A 15,097-nucleotide genomic window follows, 5' to 3' on the forward strand; every position below is an offset into this window, starting at 1 on the left:
GAGCCAGCAGTGTGCCCTGGTGGCCAAGAGAGCCAATGGGATCCTGGGGTGCATCAGGAGGAGTGTGGCCAGCAGGTCGAAGGAGGGGATCCTCCCCCTCTACTCTGCCCTGGTCAGGCCCCACCTGAAGTATTGTGTCCAGTTCTGGGCTCCCTGGTATAAAAAGGACAGGGATCTCCTGGAGACAGTCCAGAGAAGGGCTACGAAGATGATTAAGGGCCTGGAGCATCTCCCCTGTGAGGAAAGGCTGAGTGAGCTGGGGCTGTTCAGCCTTGAGAAAAGAAGACTGAGAGGGGATCTGATCAATGTTTAGAAATATCTGAAGTGTGGGACACGGGGGAATGGCCAGCCCCTTTTCAGTGGTCTGTGGGGACAGGACAAGGGGCAATGGCTGCAAGTTGGAGCACAGGAAGTTCCACACCAACATGAGGAAGAACTTTTTTTCACAGTGAGGGTGACAGAGCCCTGGCACAGGCTGCCCAGGGGGGTTGTGGAGTCTCCTTCTCTGGAGATACTCAGGACCTGTCTGGATGCCTCCCTGTGTGACCTGTCCTAGGGAGCTGCTTTGGCAGGGGGGTTGGACTCAATGATCTCTCCAGGTCCCTTTCAACCCCTATGATTCTGTGATTCTAAACTTCCAAACATTCGCATTTGTGAACAAGCATGTGGCTGTTTTACTTGAATGATTAAAAATGGTGATTTAATAGCCTAATTGTACATTTTAGGTTAATTTTTCTAACATCTGAGTATCACCTGCATTCCTCTCCCTGAGTATGCAGACAGATTCCTAAGTTAGGATTAGGTAATGAAGAAAAAAGAGTCTTTTTTTCAACCTCAAAGGATTCTGTAAATAGGAAAATAATTATGAGAGTTAATAACTGGGGTTGCTGGCTGGCATCAGAAGTGCCAACTCACATTACATTATAAGCTTGATCCAATAAGCTAAAATTTCACATAGTCAGACTCAGAAAAACCTGCTCTGTTAAAGATAAGCCCTGCTTTTATCCATTAGTAGATAGTTGTTCAGGTTTGGCATGGTAGGAGCCAGTACCGTCCAGAAATCAACAGAACCACGCTGTCCTGTTGGCAGAGCAGAGCAGTAGCATTGCTACGGAACGAGCTGGTGTATCCAAACGGAGCTGCAGTCCCCATTACAACCAAACTTCTCTGCTCTCCATTTACTGTCACTGCAGCTGCATGTGCAGGCACAGCAAAGCAACATAAATTCTGATTGCACAAAGGTGCCCAGAGACCTGTAGGAATTTTGCCAATCTGGTCCGGGGAAGTATATTCTCTACGTTCCTGAGGAGGGTCATTTTAATAAGAAATGGTAACTTCTGTGTTTATTTTACAATGCAAAATGTTTCTTGGGTTCTTTGGAGGGTTTTGTGTTGAGTTTTTTTTTTAGTAGAAGTTTAAAAGAGAGGCATACTGGAAGAGAGCCATTTACTGTCACTGCAGCTGCATGTGCAGGCACAGCAAAGCAACATAAATTCTGATTGCCAGAAAGTTGCTGCTGAGCAGCTTCTGTGAGCTGTTAAAAGCAAGCTTATGTTACTTATGGATCAGCTTTTTCTTTCAGTTGCTTGACCCTGTAAATCAAAATGCAGAGCTGGCAGACTATACACTATACTTTGCATTGTTTATTACATAATACAACTATATTGATATATGCCAATGAAATAACCCAGGTTGGTCTTTATTTTCAATGGAATGGACGAAGAGCATCCTTAATCTCTTCAGGGAAACACCTCAAATGCCTGACACAAGAGTGACATTGGTATATTCTGCAGACATCGGCCTTCAATCTCACAGCAATATGAAAAGATGCCAGCACTTACTGCTCAGGAGGCTGTCAATTAATAACCAGTTAACAGGTATATCTTTTCACTAATGTTTGACATTTACATTGCCTCCAAGTTAGGGAGAAAGGGAGCCTTTCAGCTCAAAAATTGTTTTCAATCCATTAAAAAATACAGTTTCATTTTTCAGCTAACTGAATACACTGATGAAGCTTAACTTATTTCACAGACATAGCTCACTGTGACTTATAGTGTAAAACACTTGCATCTTACTGAGAAGTCTTCATTAATCACTTCCTCTGTTCGCACTGAAACAGCCACGATAATCAATTCTTATTTGTACAGCTGTGATATGACAAATTTTAAAATTTTGCTGTAATTGTTTTTCTGTTCTGCTGAAAAACGTTTTCAGAGAACTAAGGGGTTTTCTCACTTATAAATGGAACGTACTTACAAGAATGGCCAAGTGTTATTTGAAACAATTACATAAAATTCTGCTGTGGAAATGAAGATTAAGTCTGCTCTCCATCTTCTAGATTTGCACACTGCTTAAAAGGTTAAAATCTGCCTTTGTCCAAAGAGAAAGAATGTGATTATTGAAGTCTGTATTGGCTTTTTGTGGTTAGAATGTAGCTAAGGTACCAAAGCAAAGGAAGATGGATAAATATGCAAAAGCTTTTATAAGGAGAGCAATGTATTCCCAGCTGAGGAGCAATCAGAACTGTATCTTAATCAATTAATCAGGTTGCCCAGAGAGGCTGTGCAAGTGCCATCCTTGGATTTATTTTTTTTCCAGACCTCTGACTGGACCTCAGAGGTGACACCGCCCTGACCAGAGGCCTCCTGAGGTCCTGTCCTACTCAGCCTACCCACCATCCTAGACTTCAAGCTTCTAAAGAAACAATAACCCCAAACGGGGGATTGAGATGTGTCTTGGCAGGGACATTCTTTAAGTCTAACAGAGATCTCTGCGTTTAAGCAGAAAGGATCTTCCGTCAAGAGCGTCCCAGTGCTGGCCGGGCCGGAGCCGCCTCCCCCGGGCCCCCAGCACAGGTGAGGCGAGTTGGCCGGGGCTGTTCCCACACCCCCATAAAAGGGGCTGCTCCAGGACAGTCCCAAGGTGGCTGGATGGACGTGTCGGTAAGTGCTCTGTGTTGTCATTGCTTGTGTGTAGTGTAAGAAGCCCCGCTGTTGTTCTCCCTGTGCTGTCCCAGAGAACTGCTCCGAGCCGTGGAGGCTTCTGTCTGTTTCAAGTCAAACCGAAGGTCTCCTGACTGATCTGCGGTGTGAACGACCCTTAGGGATGCCTCTATCATGTCTGGTAATTACGATGGGGTAGCACATACCACAAGCACCTCAGCTGGGCAGGCTTTCTCTACCTTTGTTTCAGAACACCTGGCAAACAGACTCCTCCTGTGTGTACGTGAGGTTTTATATTGACTGCTCCTGAGCACTAACCAAACTACATGCTCCATAGCCTGCTTCCTAAACTATGGTCCTAACCAGCTCCTGCCAGCCAGCTCCACAACAGCTTTAAGCAGTCAGCAGGTATTTCTAGCAAAATAAATTAAGATGCATGAAACACTGAAATGATCTAGGTTTCAGCTTCAAGTTCTACAGGTCACACTTTGGAAGATAAAATACCCCTGATTCTTAAGACAACTGGAGAGCTTTCCCTCTATATGCAACTAGTCCGAGCTGCTCCATATTCACATCCCACAGCCCTGCTCCAGAGCCTGCACCAGCACTTCTGTTTATCTGGAGAAGAAATGGAGACAGTACTGCAGTTTTGCTGAGGAAATGGAACAATCAGTGAGATTTTCAGAACAGATTTAATAAGTTGGAGACGGCTTTTTTCGGCCTCACAGCCGCTCAGAACCAAGCCCCAGCAGCGGAGGTAGGGAGAGGTTTGGGGAGCGTGAAGGAAGCCGGCAACCGCCCCGCCCGCGGGGCCACACGGCCCCGTCCCTCCTCAGCTCCCAGCTGCCGCCGCGCCAACAGCGCCCACCCCAACGGAGCGTTCCGCGGTCAGGGGGGCGGGCAGAGCTCAGCAGCTGACATCAAGCCCCACCTACGCGCGGCTCACGCTTAAAAAGCAATCCGAGAAGTAAAATACCAAGCCCCAGGGGCAGCGGCCCGGCGCCAGCTGAGCGACCGCCGCTCCCGGGCCGAGCAGGGCGCCTGCCCTGGGGAGGCGGTGTCATGCTACTGCGCAGGCGCGCGAACCGCGGGGCGCTCCGCCCAGCGCCACGTAGAGCCGCACGAGCCGGGATAGCCCCGCTGATTGACGTCTGGGGTGACCAGTAGCAGCGCCCGGGGAGCGGAGCGGAGCGTAGGGAGAGTTTGAGTTGTTCGCGCGCCGGGCTGGGGGAGCCGCGGGGGCGGAGGGGCTGGGTCTGCGCGCTGCCCCTGTCGCCTCTCCCCTCATGGCGTCCTGGCTGCTGCCGCCGGTTCTCCTCGCCCTCCTGTGTGCCCGGCCGTGCTCCTGCGGCGAGGCTCCAGCCTCCTCCAAGGCCGTGACAGCCCGGTTGGCGGCGAAGTGGCCGGAGACCCCGCTGCTGCTGGAGGCGAGGTGCGTGCAGCTACCTCCTCCTCCTCCTCTTCTTCCTCTTCCTCCTCCTCGTTTCACACCCCTTCTCCCCCCACCCCTTGGCTGTCCCGCGGGACCGTTAGGTCGGGGAAGGGAAGCAGCAGCGGTCTCTAGCGGAAGAGAGGGTCAGGCTGGGCGTGACCTGCTGGAGAGGAGCTCTGTGGAGAAGGACCTGGGGGTCCTGGTTGATGACAGGTTGGCCGTGAGCCAGCAGTGTGCCCTGGTGGCCAAGAGAGCCAATGGGATTCTGGGGTGTATCAGGAGGAGTGTGGCCAGCAGGTCAAAGGAGGTGATCCTCCCCCTCTACTCTGCCCTGCTCAGGCCCCACTGGGAGTATTGTGTCCAGTTCTGGTCTCGCTGGTATAAAAAGGTCAGGGATCTCCTGGAGAGAGTCCAGAGAAGGGCTACGAAGATGATTAAGGGCCTGGAGCATCTCCCCTGTGAGGACACTCTGAACGGGCTGGGACTATTCAGCCTTGAGAAAAGAAGACTGAGAGGGGATCTGATCAATGTTTAGAAATATCTGAAGTGTGGGACACAGGAAGAATCAGCCAGCCTCTTTTCAGTGGTCTGTGGGGACAGGACAAGGGGCAATGGCCTCAAGTTGGAGCACAGGAAGTTCCACACCAATATGCAGAAGAACTTTTTACCAGTGAGGGTGACAGAGCCCTGGGACAGGCTGCCCAGGGGGGTTGTGGAGTCTCCTTCTCTGGAGATATTCAAGACCCATCCGGACACCTATCTGTGTGACCTGTCCTAGGGAGCTGCTTTGGCAGAGGGGTTGGACTGGGTGATCTCTGGAGGTCCCTTCCAACCCCTACAATTCTGTGATTCTTTCTTAGTTCCTTTGTGCAGGCTGAGAGTGAAAGTGGGCTCTCAGGGGTGGCTGTGTTTCTCTCCACTTCCTCTCTCCAAGGGTGTGTTAAAAGTACTCTTTTGGTATAAGGCTTAACTTTTTTTTCTTCCCCTTTGGAAAATGTCATGTCTGGTGCTGACAGGTTTTCCCACACTTTAAGTACGCTATTTAAATTGCTTTGTATCTAACCTACTCTGAGGTTTTGCAGGTTAGTTGAGGAGACACAGTGGGCCAATCTGCACAATCCCGACCTTCCACTGAATAACAGTTTCTCTTCATCTCACTCCAATTCCTTTAACTTGTGATGTAAATAAGTGTGTGCAAAGTTATTAATGAAATTGTGAGGCAGTAGTAATAAAATGTATCTTTTTCCAAAAAAGTGCCGTTAACTTGGTAATCATAATTTCCAAATAGAATCTTTTCCAATATTATATGTTTGTGGCTCCCCTGCCAGTTTGGTTTAAAGTCTTTTTATTCTGTTCAAAGTCGGTGTATTCTGTTTTGGTTTCAAGCTTGTTTGCAGCTGTCTGGAGAACTCCCATGAAAGGGAGAGTTGCAGGCTTCTGTAATCAAAGGAGTGGCAAACTTCCAAAGTAAAGATTAGAAAACAATCCACTCATGCAAACAAGTAAATCTTTTATTGACAGATGAAAGGGGTGGGGGGGGAACCCAACTAATGTTCTGTTAAGAAAAAACCCAAAACTAGAAAATATTACCAGTAATTTAAAGAATGGTGTTTGGAATAAAACAAACCTTACCTTTTATGCTTTTTAAGGATTAAACCATTTTTGAAAGTGTTGCAGAGACTGGGGACCTCACCCGTACAGAAAAGTAGATATCATAGATAAAAGCCTGTAATTTAGTTAAAAGCTGTAACCTGACAGAGTGCATGCCCTTACTTGTATATTTAGCCACTATTAAATAAAGTTTATGTGCTGGATTGATTTTACTTATAACTGTATATTGGAATACCTGTGGAAAAATAAAGGGACTAATTGTGTTTCTCTTGGTGTCAGAGAACAGTCTGCTTGCTTTAAAGCTCTGAGTGTTGAGTTCAGATTGGTAGCATTTTGTTTAAAACTTCTTTTCACCCAAATATGTTTATGTTAGCGATGTTAGGTGTTCACTGAGTGCTTAATGCTTGGTTGTGGCTGGGTATTGGTTGCTTTAAAGGACTGAGGATTTTTACTGTGCTGTGCACATCTTTGGGCAAAGCCACCCTATGGACAATTCGCTTTTATTTTTGAACAGTGAGTTTATCGCGGAAGATGGTAATGAGAAGTTTTGGCAGTTCTTGGAAACTGTACGGGAACTAACCGTTTATAAGCGAGGAGGTAAGTTAAACAGCATGCCAGACTTCATCTATTAACCTTGCACTGTGTTTAAGTTTTGCACTTCAAGCTAACACATTACCTGTTTCTGGTCAGGTGAAGCCGAACTCTGCTGCTGTTGCTTACTAGGTAGTTTTCTTCAGAAAGTTATAGCTGCTTATCCCCTGAGAGCTCAAACTAGAAAAGTCCAAAAAGCAAGGGAGATGAGGTAGAATGAACCATTTCAGTATGGAACAGATGTGTCAAGATTAGATACCTACCTTCTGAAGTGACTCAGGAGGAGCTTATAGGGTATTTAGACTTTAAGATGGATGTAGGAGAGAGAATCCCACAAATACCTAAGATGAGAATGCTAGCTAGAGGGGGGAAATATGAAAAGAATGACCAAAAAAGTTTAATACTTGTACATGGCATAAACACTGCTTTCTAGAAGTAATGCTGGTTAAAACAGGCTTAATTAATCCTAGCTAAAAGGATTAATGTGCATGATTTAGGCATAAGAATATTAAGTTGTTAGAAGTTTGGAGAGAACAAAGCATAAAGCCTAGCAAGGGAAGCATAAAGGTGAGCCAGCCCAGAAGCTACCCTGGAGAGGAGTTCACTAGAAATGACCATGGTAATGAAACATGTGGAAACCTTCCCAGCTTTACAACAATAATAGATGGATTTGGTCAATATCAGACCTATTTGGTATTTCAGTAGATGAACAAGGTGAAAAATGGAGAAGTCTGCATTAGACATCTAAAATGAAGTGGTCAGCTAGAGTGAAGAGTATTGATACTGAAATATATATATACCCACTGAAATAATGTATTAAAAAAAAAACCCAACCCACAGAAGCATATTAACATGGAGACTTTTCTGTGAAAAAATGCAACTATATTACATATAAACAACCGTGCAGATGTTTTGTTGTAACCTAGAAGACCACAGATGATTGACAAATCAGAAGTTTTTTTTATGTATGTGTCAACCTTAAAGATTCAAGAAGAATCCATTTCACAAGCATGGCGTTTCTATATTAATCATGCAATAACATTGTGTTCCCTCTTGTACTGGGTCTGGCTGAGGTGGAGCTGATTTTCCCACCCCCAGCACTGCGCTGTATGCCAGTAGGACTGAGGTGTTGGTAACACCCTGGGGTTCTGGCTGCTGCTGAGCAGTGCTGGCTAACACTGAGACTCTCTCCTGCATCCCCCTTACCAGTAGCCTGTGGAGGAAGTAAAGATGTTGTGAGGGGGAACAGCCAGGACAGCTGACCCAGACTAACCAGAGGGATATTCCATACCATATGATATCTAATCAGCAATTAAAGCTGAGGGAAAGGAGGAGCTCATGCTGAAGCAAGTTTGCTGGCAGGACTTATGACCCACACTGAAGCAGTCTGGTCCTGAAGGTCTGCACCCTGTGGAAGAGACCTAGCTGGAGCAGTTTGTGAAGAGCTGCAGCCCCTGGGAAGGTGTCGGGTTGGAGAAGTTGCTGGAGGGCTGTCTCTCATGGGGAGGGACCCCACACTGGAGCAGGGGCAGAGTGTGAGCAATCCTTCCCCTGAGGAGGAAGGACCAGCAGAGATGACATGCAATGAACTGACTGCAGCCCCCATTCTGCATCTCCCTCTCAGGGAGAAGAGGCAGGGAAGCCAGGAGTGAAGTTACACCCTGGAAGAAGGGAGGGGCCGGGGAGGGTGTTTTAAGATTTGGTTTCTCATTATCCCCCTGATTTGATTATTAGTATACAAGATTAATTTTCCTTCAAGTTGGGTCTGTTTTGCCCATAATGGTAATTGTAATTGGTGGGTGATGTCTCCCCATCCTTATCCCAACCCACTTCTCTCTCCCTTGTCCAGTTGAGAAGGGCAGTGATGGAGCAGCTTTGAGGGGCACCTGACCGCCAGCCAGGGTCAGCCCAGCACAGCTCTCCACCAGCATCGTGAATGTCACAGGGATTTGATTGGCCATTGATGGTTTGAACTGCTGTTAGCTGGGATCTCTAATTCCCTAGCTAAACTATTGATACAGACACAGACATCTATGCAGTTGGAATAACCCCTGTGCTTCCATCCCTCAAAATAATGATCCCTGTGCTCTTGACTACTTACGTCCCTTATGTTTAATCTCCCTACTTACTATGCCTCCTCAGTACTTTGAATTCTCATGTGAGCCACCACTGTATATTCAGATAAATTTTATGCTGCATGTGCATGGGATCTGAGAAACTGTGATACAGGACTTTACTTGCCCTTATGTGACCATTCTGTTTGTCTCCTGTTAATTAATTTGCCTGTGAGATACTGCTGTGGATAGTGGACAGTAAATTTTGAGGTTTAAATATAGGTCTGCTTAGCTAGGTGTTTAGTTCTTGTAGTGAATCTAATCAGTTTGGCTACAGGAGTTGAGAGTTATTCAGGTAAAAATTTAGGCATCTTTAGAATGAACTAAATGGCTTTTCAGTTTTTGTTGGCTGCCAGGCTGTATCTTTCTGGGCTGGAATGGAAGTGTGCACAGATCTGTAGCTCATACACATGCATTCAGATGTCTGAAATCTGGAGGTGTATCCTATTAATGTCTCATTTTTAAATCAACTTTGTTAATGAATGTAGTAGTAATATGCGATCAGGTAACACTTTATGACCAGAAACACCTGTTTCTCCATGGTTTCCTGTAATATCCTAAGAAATTTATTATGACTTCTGTTCTTTTGGCATGGAGTACAGTCTTAAAATGTGCCTGGAGGGCAAGTGGTTACCAAGTTTCAAGGAGCAAATACAATGTGAAAACAATTTGCAAAAGTGAGACCATAGTTCTATACATAGTAATATACGTAGTATGTTTTTGTCTTAGGTGGATCATGCAGCATTTGATGTGGCCTGATCTATCTTGTTTAAAGAGCAGTTGTAGTCTGAATGAAGCCAGCAGTTAATATTAGTTGAAGCAGATGATTTGATAAATGTAACCTTGTTAATGTTACACAGTCATTTTTGAAGGCATACATCAAATTGCCTTTTTTTTTTTACTCATTAAAGTCCTCATCTTAATTATTTCCAGAGCAAAAATGTCAGCGGTTTAATATACAGCAGCGAAAGCACAGCTGGAATTTCACGGCTGGAGAGCAAAAGAATTTAATAACTTATGGTTAAAAAATATATTCTTTTTAGGCAGTATCTTTAGAGTTGTACATTCAGTAACTCTTCATTGTGTTCCATAGGGTGTTATTTGTGGCTCAGTGGAGAGGCAGAAATTTCAGACTGAATTTTTATTTTGTGGAGATAATTTAAAGATAATTTGAAAGCACAGTTACTGGAAAGCCTGCTTCCAAATTTTTTACCTTCACTGCTGGGATCATCTGAAGCCAAATTTGTCTCATTTAAACTCTGCCAGGCCTATGTGTAGGTTTAGAAAACATAGAAGACGTGGAGTTTTCATCCATTGAATTTAATGTTAGACACTAATAATCACATACAGCACAGGAAGGCAGCTTTCTGGAAATGCAGATCGTACCCTTCTGTAATCTTTTCTTTTTCCCTAGTGAACTACAGCAAACCCAGTCTTTCTAAATAATGATTTTCAAGGAAGAAGAAAAGGCAGAAGGGAGATGCATAAATTCAAGAACAAAAGAAAGTTAGGGCTTGGTAAAGAGGAAAGTGAGAGGCTAGGAAGTTATGCAAATTGCACACAGAACTGCTGGGGGCACTTACTGGGTATTTCCAAAACTAGGACATGCGGGGCTGTTGTATGTGGTCTGATGTTTTGCTGGAACCTAGGCCTTGGTGAGGAAAGGGCATTGTGATTGCAGCACTCCTCATTTGACAAGCATCCCTCCGAGATCTACTGCAGCTGAGACCTGCACACTGTAAAAATTTGGTGCCACTTTGGACCCCTAAAGGGTCCTTCCTACAGGACAATCATTCCACTTTCTCAGGAAGAGCACTTTTAAAACAAGGCATGACCTCAGGACAAAGATAAATTCAAGCTGGGCAGCTAGAATGCTTCAGCTTGCTTTCCTTTTGCTGCACGTTTTCACCTTTAAAGGAGAACATTTGAATCACACGTGAATAAGATCTTGTATCGCTGCAGTTTCCAGGTTGTACCTATCAATGTAAGCAAAATACACGCTGACTATATAGATTTTATTTGGGGCTGGGGGGGTATCATAAAATGGCAATTCTGGACTGCTTCATGGGTGTCTCAACTGTTCCTCCTGTGGAAGAGCAACCTCTGGAACAGAGATGGTGCACAGTGCTTGGTACTGTCACAGCTTTGGGTGTAATACTCTAATTTGTTTGTGTTCAAAAATATACCAGTGCAATATATGCAGCCAGATTAAAAACTTTGGTTGTCATTATTTCTTAAACAGATACAGGTATTTTTCACAAGTTGAAGCAACATTATTACAACCACTTTCTAATTGGGCTTCTTTGCCTCAGTCCAAGGACAGTGTGAGAATATTAACTTGAATATATCTCTAGAAGAAGAAATTAAGGTTCATTATTTCCGACCAATGTTTTTTATTATCCCTTCTGTCATTCGTGGACACCATCCACCTTCTTTCTGGGAATCCTAATTTTGGCCTTGAGGAGGCGAGATATGCGGGGAGGGGGAAAATACAATTAACATGTTGTATCCATTTTATACTCTTCTTTATTAAGTATCGTTAAGAAAGAAAGAAAGGGTATGTGAGGGTAGCCCAAAGAATGTCACCTTTAGAAGATTTTTATTTATAAAGTTGCATGGTTGGAGTGTTCCAAGACTGTATGTGAGGAAATAATTTGTAAAATAATGCTGGTTGAAGGTAAGTAACCTTCAAAACTTGCATTAAAAGGCTAGCAGAAGCTTGACACATGGAAGTAAGTGAATAAGCTGTATCAGAGATGTTCTGTGTGGGTCTGCAGACACATTATTGTCTTGAGTGAGTTTTTATATTGCTGAAAATGATTTAGATGTTAGCTAGTGCTATTGCATGCACTTCTGTTGTATCCATGTTGCATTGTCCTTTAGAATTGGCAGTAAAGGAAATGATTATCAGTGGGCAACATTCAGGACATTTGAACTGCCAAGCAGCGCTAGGATAATATTTGCCTGTGATGTAGCACAGGTATATATATATGCCACATCATTTATGGCTAAATACTAAATGTTTGTTGGTTTGGTTTTGTGGCTTTTTTTTTTTTTTTTCCTTCAACAGATTCAGAGCATTCCTATTACAATTTAATCCTGAAGAAAGCAGGGCAGTTTTTATCCAACTTGCAGATCAATCTGCTGAAGTTTGCGCTTTCCACACGGGCGTATTCTCCAACTGTTCAGATGTTTCAGCAGGTGACTATATTACCTGATATCTTTGGTACATGATTTTATGTAGTATTTTAGCTGCAAAGTGAAGCATGTTCATTGTTACAGTTCAGTAAAATGTATTTCTGATGTTACTTGGAATGAAACATGTTCCATTTATAAAGGCGATGCATTATAAACTGGTTATATTGGCAGGAGGAAATGTTTGTGTTTAATTGTATGAATAACATTATTGTCAGGGTAGGATTTTTGGAGATGTTTGTTTTTAAAACTCAGGTTGTGAGGTTTTGTCATTGCTTTTAATAATCCTATAGAAATTCAGACATTCCCAAAGCAGGAAATTTCCTATAGCTTCAAGTCATTTATATTTGTTATTTAGGGGACTTCTCTTGCCTCTTACTATTTTAGTATTTGAGAAGTTGTAACATAGTCTGATACCTGCTTTTTTAATGAAAAAGTGGGAGGACGTAAATTCAGTGTGCCTCAAGTCAAAAACTGTTCCTCCTCCTTTTAGCAATCCTACTTTCCAGATAAAGTGAGAAATCCATGTTTCTGCAAGGTAATGATCTGCAATAAAGTTAGGGGCTTTTGCAAGTGTTCTCTGGAGGAATACCATCATCTCAGGCTCATATATTTTCATTTTTATCTTTCAGCTTGTAATTCCAGAGTCACTGACACGCAGTCACATGATTTCTGCTTTACATGGGAATAGCTGAATAGAGGTTTTGAAAAATTGAGGAGGGAGGGGGAAGGAGAGAAACCCAGAATCTGACATTAATTTTGGGGGATTTATTGGTTAGCAGTCAAATCTTTGTACATTAGCATGATTGCTGATAGCAGCTAAAATTAAGAATAGCTCAGATACAAGCTGTGATTTCAGCTTATGCAGGAGATTTCTCAGCCCTGTCTCTACAGACTATGAATGGATTTGCATTTTCTGAAGTGTGACTGTTTGATAGACTGCATCTCACAAAGATTATGTGGTCTTAATTTTCTAATATTTTCCATCAGTTTTTCACATGTACCAAATTTTGAATGGGCTTAATTAGTAACACAACTCAGTGGTAGCTGTTGAGTTATTTTAATCAGAGAGATGTGAGTTTAAGTTGAAGTGCAATCAAAGCATTCTGTTTGAGTATAATTGTTGAAATATTAGATTGCAGCTGATGAATCTCCACCAGAAGGCTGCAGTGCATTTGTGGTTATCCATGAGAAGCACACCTGTAAGAATAATAAAATAAACAAGCTGCTGAAGAAGGCTACTAAGAGGTAAATGTAATGATCTGTTTTAAGAGGAAAAAGAGATTGCCACAGAGGACAGTGTGTTATTGCATATATATTTGTAGTATTTAAAAATTTTGTGTTCTACTTATTTGATAACACCAAACCCATAAATCCCTATTTACTGGGTATTAAAAAATACACCATTTAAAGGTTAGATTATTTTAAAAGAGTTACTTTTGGCTTTGAAATATTTTAAAATATTTAAAACGCTTACTGCTATGACAATTCATCAGTTATGAACCAAAGTAGAGCTTTAAAATGAAACCATAGAGCTTTGCTCCTCACATGGATAATTTGAGTTTATTCTCTTTTTTGGGATAATCAAGTTTAAGCTACAGTGTACTTTTCTGTGCAAACATACTATTTAATGTGCTGGGACAGTACTTCTGCTGATGCTTTCTGTGTAGTCAGTGCCACTGCATTGGAGGTTTTTATGGATTGTGAGGGCTTGGTACAGGAGTGGAACAGGAGTCTCCATCAGCTGGCACAACCTTGCTGGACTCTGCACCTATCAGGCCTTTCTGCAGGCTTTGGCCTGTGGAAACTGGCATCAGTCCAGAATGAATTTGGGCTGTGAAGTAAAAAATGTAGCACCTATCAAAATAACAAATAATGAAAGCAAAATGTTTAATCTCTATGCAAATGAATTAATTTTCATTTTTTTCAAGAGATGCATGTAACTTTTTTCCCCCTGCAATTGTCAAAGCCACCAGAATACACAGAAGCACCCATACCCTCATCCTCCTTCATGGAGATATATAGAGCTGAAAGGTGATTTAGTAGGTCATGTTTCTTGGATTTTGCTTTCTACCAAACATAGATTGGAAAAAAAAAAACCCAAAAAAAAAACCCCCAAACCTTATCAACTTGTCTCTTCGGAGACAGTTGCTTCTGAAAACACTCTGGAGTTCTACATGTGTGATTTATGGTATTTTCTAAGTCACTGATACATTTGCAACCTACGAAGGAAGAAAAAACAAAGGCAAACCTGTGGGTTAGGATAAGGACAGTTTACTGGGACAGCAGAGAGAAATAACAACAGGACTTTGTAGCAAAATGTATGAAATTGGTGATACACAATGCAGTTTCTCACCAAATTGCTCAGAGCCATCCTGAAGCTGGATCATTGTCTTTTACTTATTAAATGGATTAAATGGCCAAGGATTTTGCAAAAATACTTCATCTAGTTTGCAATGTCCCATTTTTAACTATTGCATTCTGCCTAACAAATGTCTTTTACTTTCTTACATAAGTTGTGTTATATTTTGACTTTTTAAATGATGTTGAATTCTTCTGGTCATATATTATTGTGTGATGAGACCTTAACATTTTGTCACAGTGTCTGAATATATGCTTCTAAAGCAGTTAGCTGGATTCAGCACCTTTTTTTCTGGAGATACTGTCCCTAAATTTACAAGGTTCTGTAAAATCCCAATACTGACCAATGGAATCCTGTGGTATTTAGAATTGAAAGAGTTAGACTTCTAGAAATCATTATGAACTCACATGAAAACTTAAGTGCTTTCTATTAAATCGTTCTTATGTTTTGAATAATTTTGTATCACCCATCACATTACAACTTTCAGAGCCACAGGGACAAAATCTTGATAAATTTACTCTCCTTCTCCATGCCCCAAAAGTAGTTGAGTCAAATGTTTGAAGTTCCTGGAGCTAGACTTGGAGAGAAACATGTTCACCTTCAGGTAATTCTTTCACCTATTACTTCCAGGTGTACTCTGGGTAACAGATACTTTTTCACTTGTGCTGGAGATGTTTAGCCTAGGTGATACAGATGGAGTGTGTTCCTGTTCTTCTGCCTTTTCTACAGGCTGAACAAATGATAAAAGGGACAGTGTGCCATCTCACTTTGTGGCTTTTATGAAAAGAGATGGTTTTGATTTATTTATTTTTTTTTTAATTTCAAACTGGTTTCTTTTTGTGTTTCATTT

At 42.6% G+C, this 15,097-nt stretch overlaps 1 protein-coding gene across 1 annotated transcript in view; it reads left to right on the forward strand.

Annotated features, from left to right (window-relative positions):
- Positions 1–4,228: 4,228 nt before the first annotated feature.
- Positions 4,229–15,097, forward strand: part of UGGT2 (UDP-glucose glycoprotein glucosyltransferase 2) — a gene marked incomplete at its 5' end in the record, with an annotated part of 88,747 nt that continues 77,878 nt past the window's right edge. The window contains 4 exons of the mRNA XM_084261065.1: positions 4,229–4,374; positions 6,500–6,582; positions 11,761–11,891; positions 13,021–13,133. Of these exons, the coding sequence (XP_084117191.1) occupies positions 4,229–4,374; positions 6,500–6,582; positions 11,761–11,891; positions 13,021–13,133 (473 nt within the window). The remainder of the gene's footprint in view (positions 4,375–6,499; positions 6,583–11,760; positions 11,892–13,020; positions 13,134–15,097) is intronic.

Source organism: Gallinula chloropus (genome assembly GCF_964237585.1).
Source record: "Gallinula chloropus genome assembly, chromosome: 1".
In the NCBI taxonomy this organism is placed as follows: domain Eukaryota; kingdom Metazoa; phylum Chordata; class Aves; order Gruiformes; family Rallidae; genus Gallinula; species Gallinula chloropus.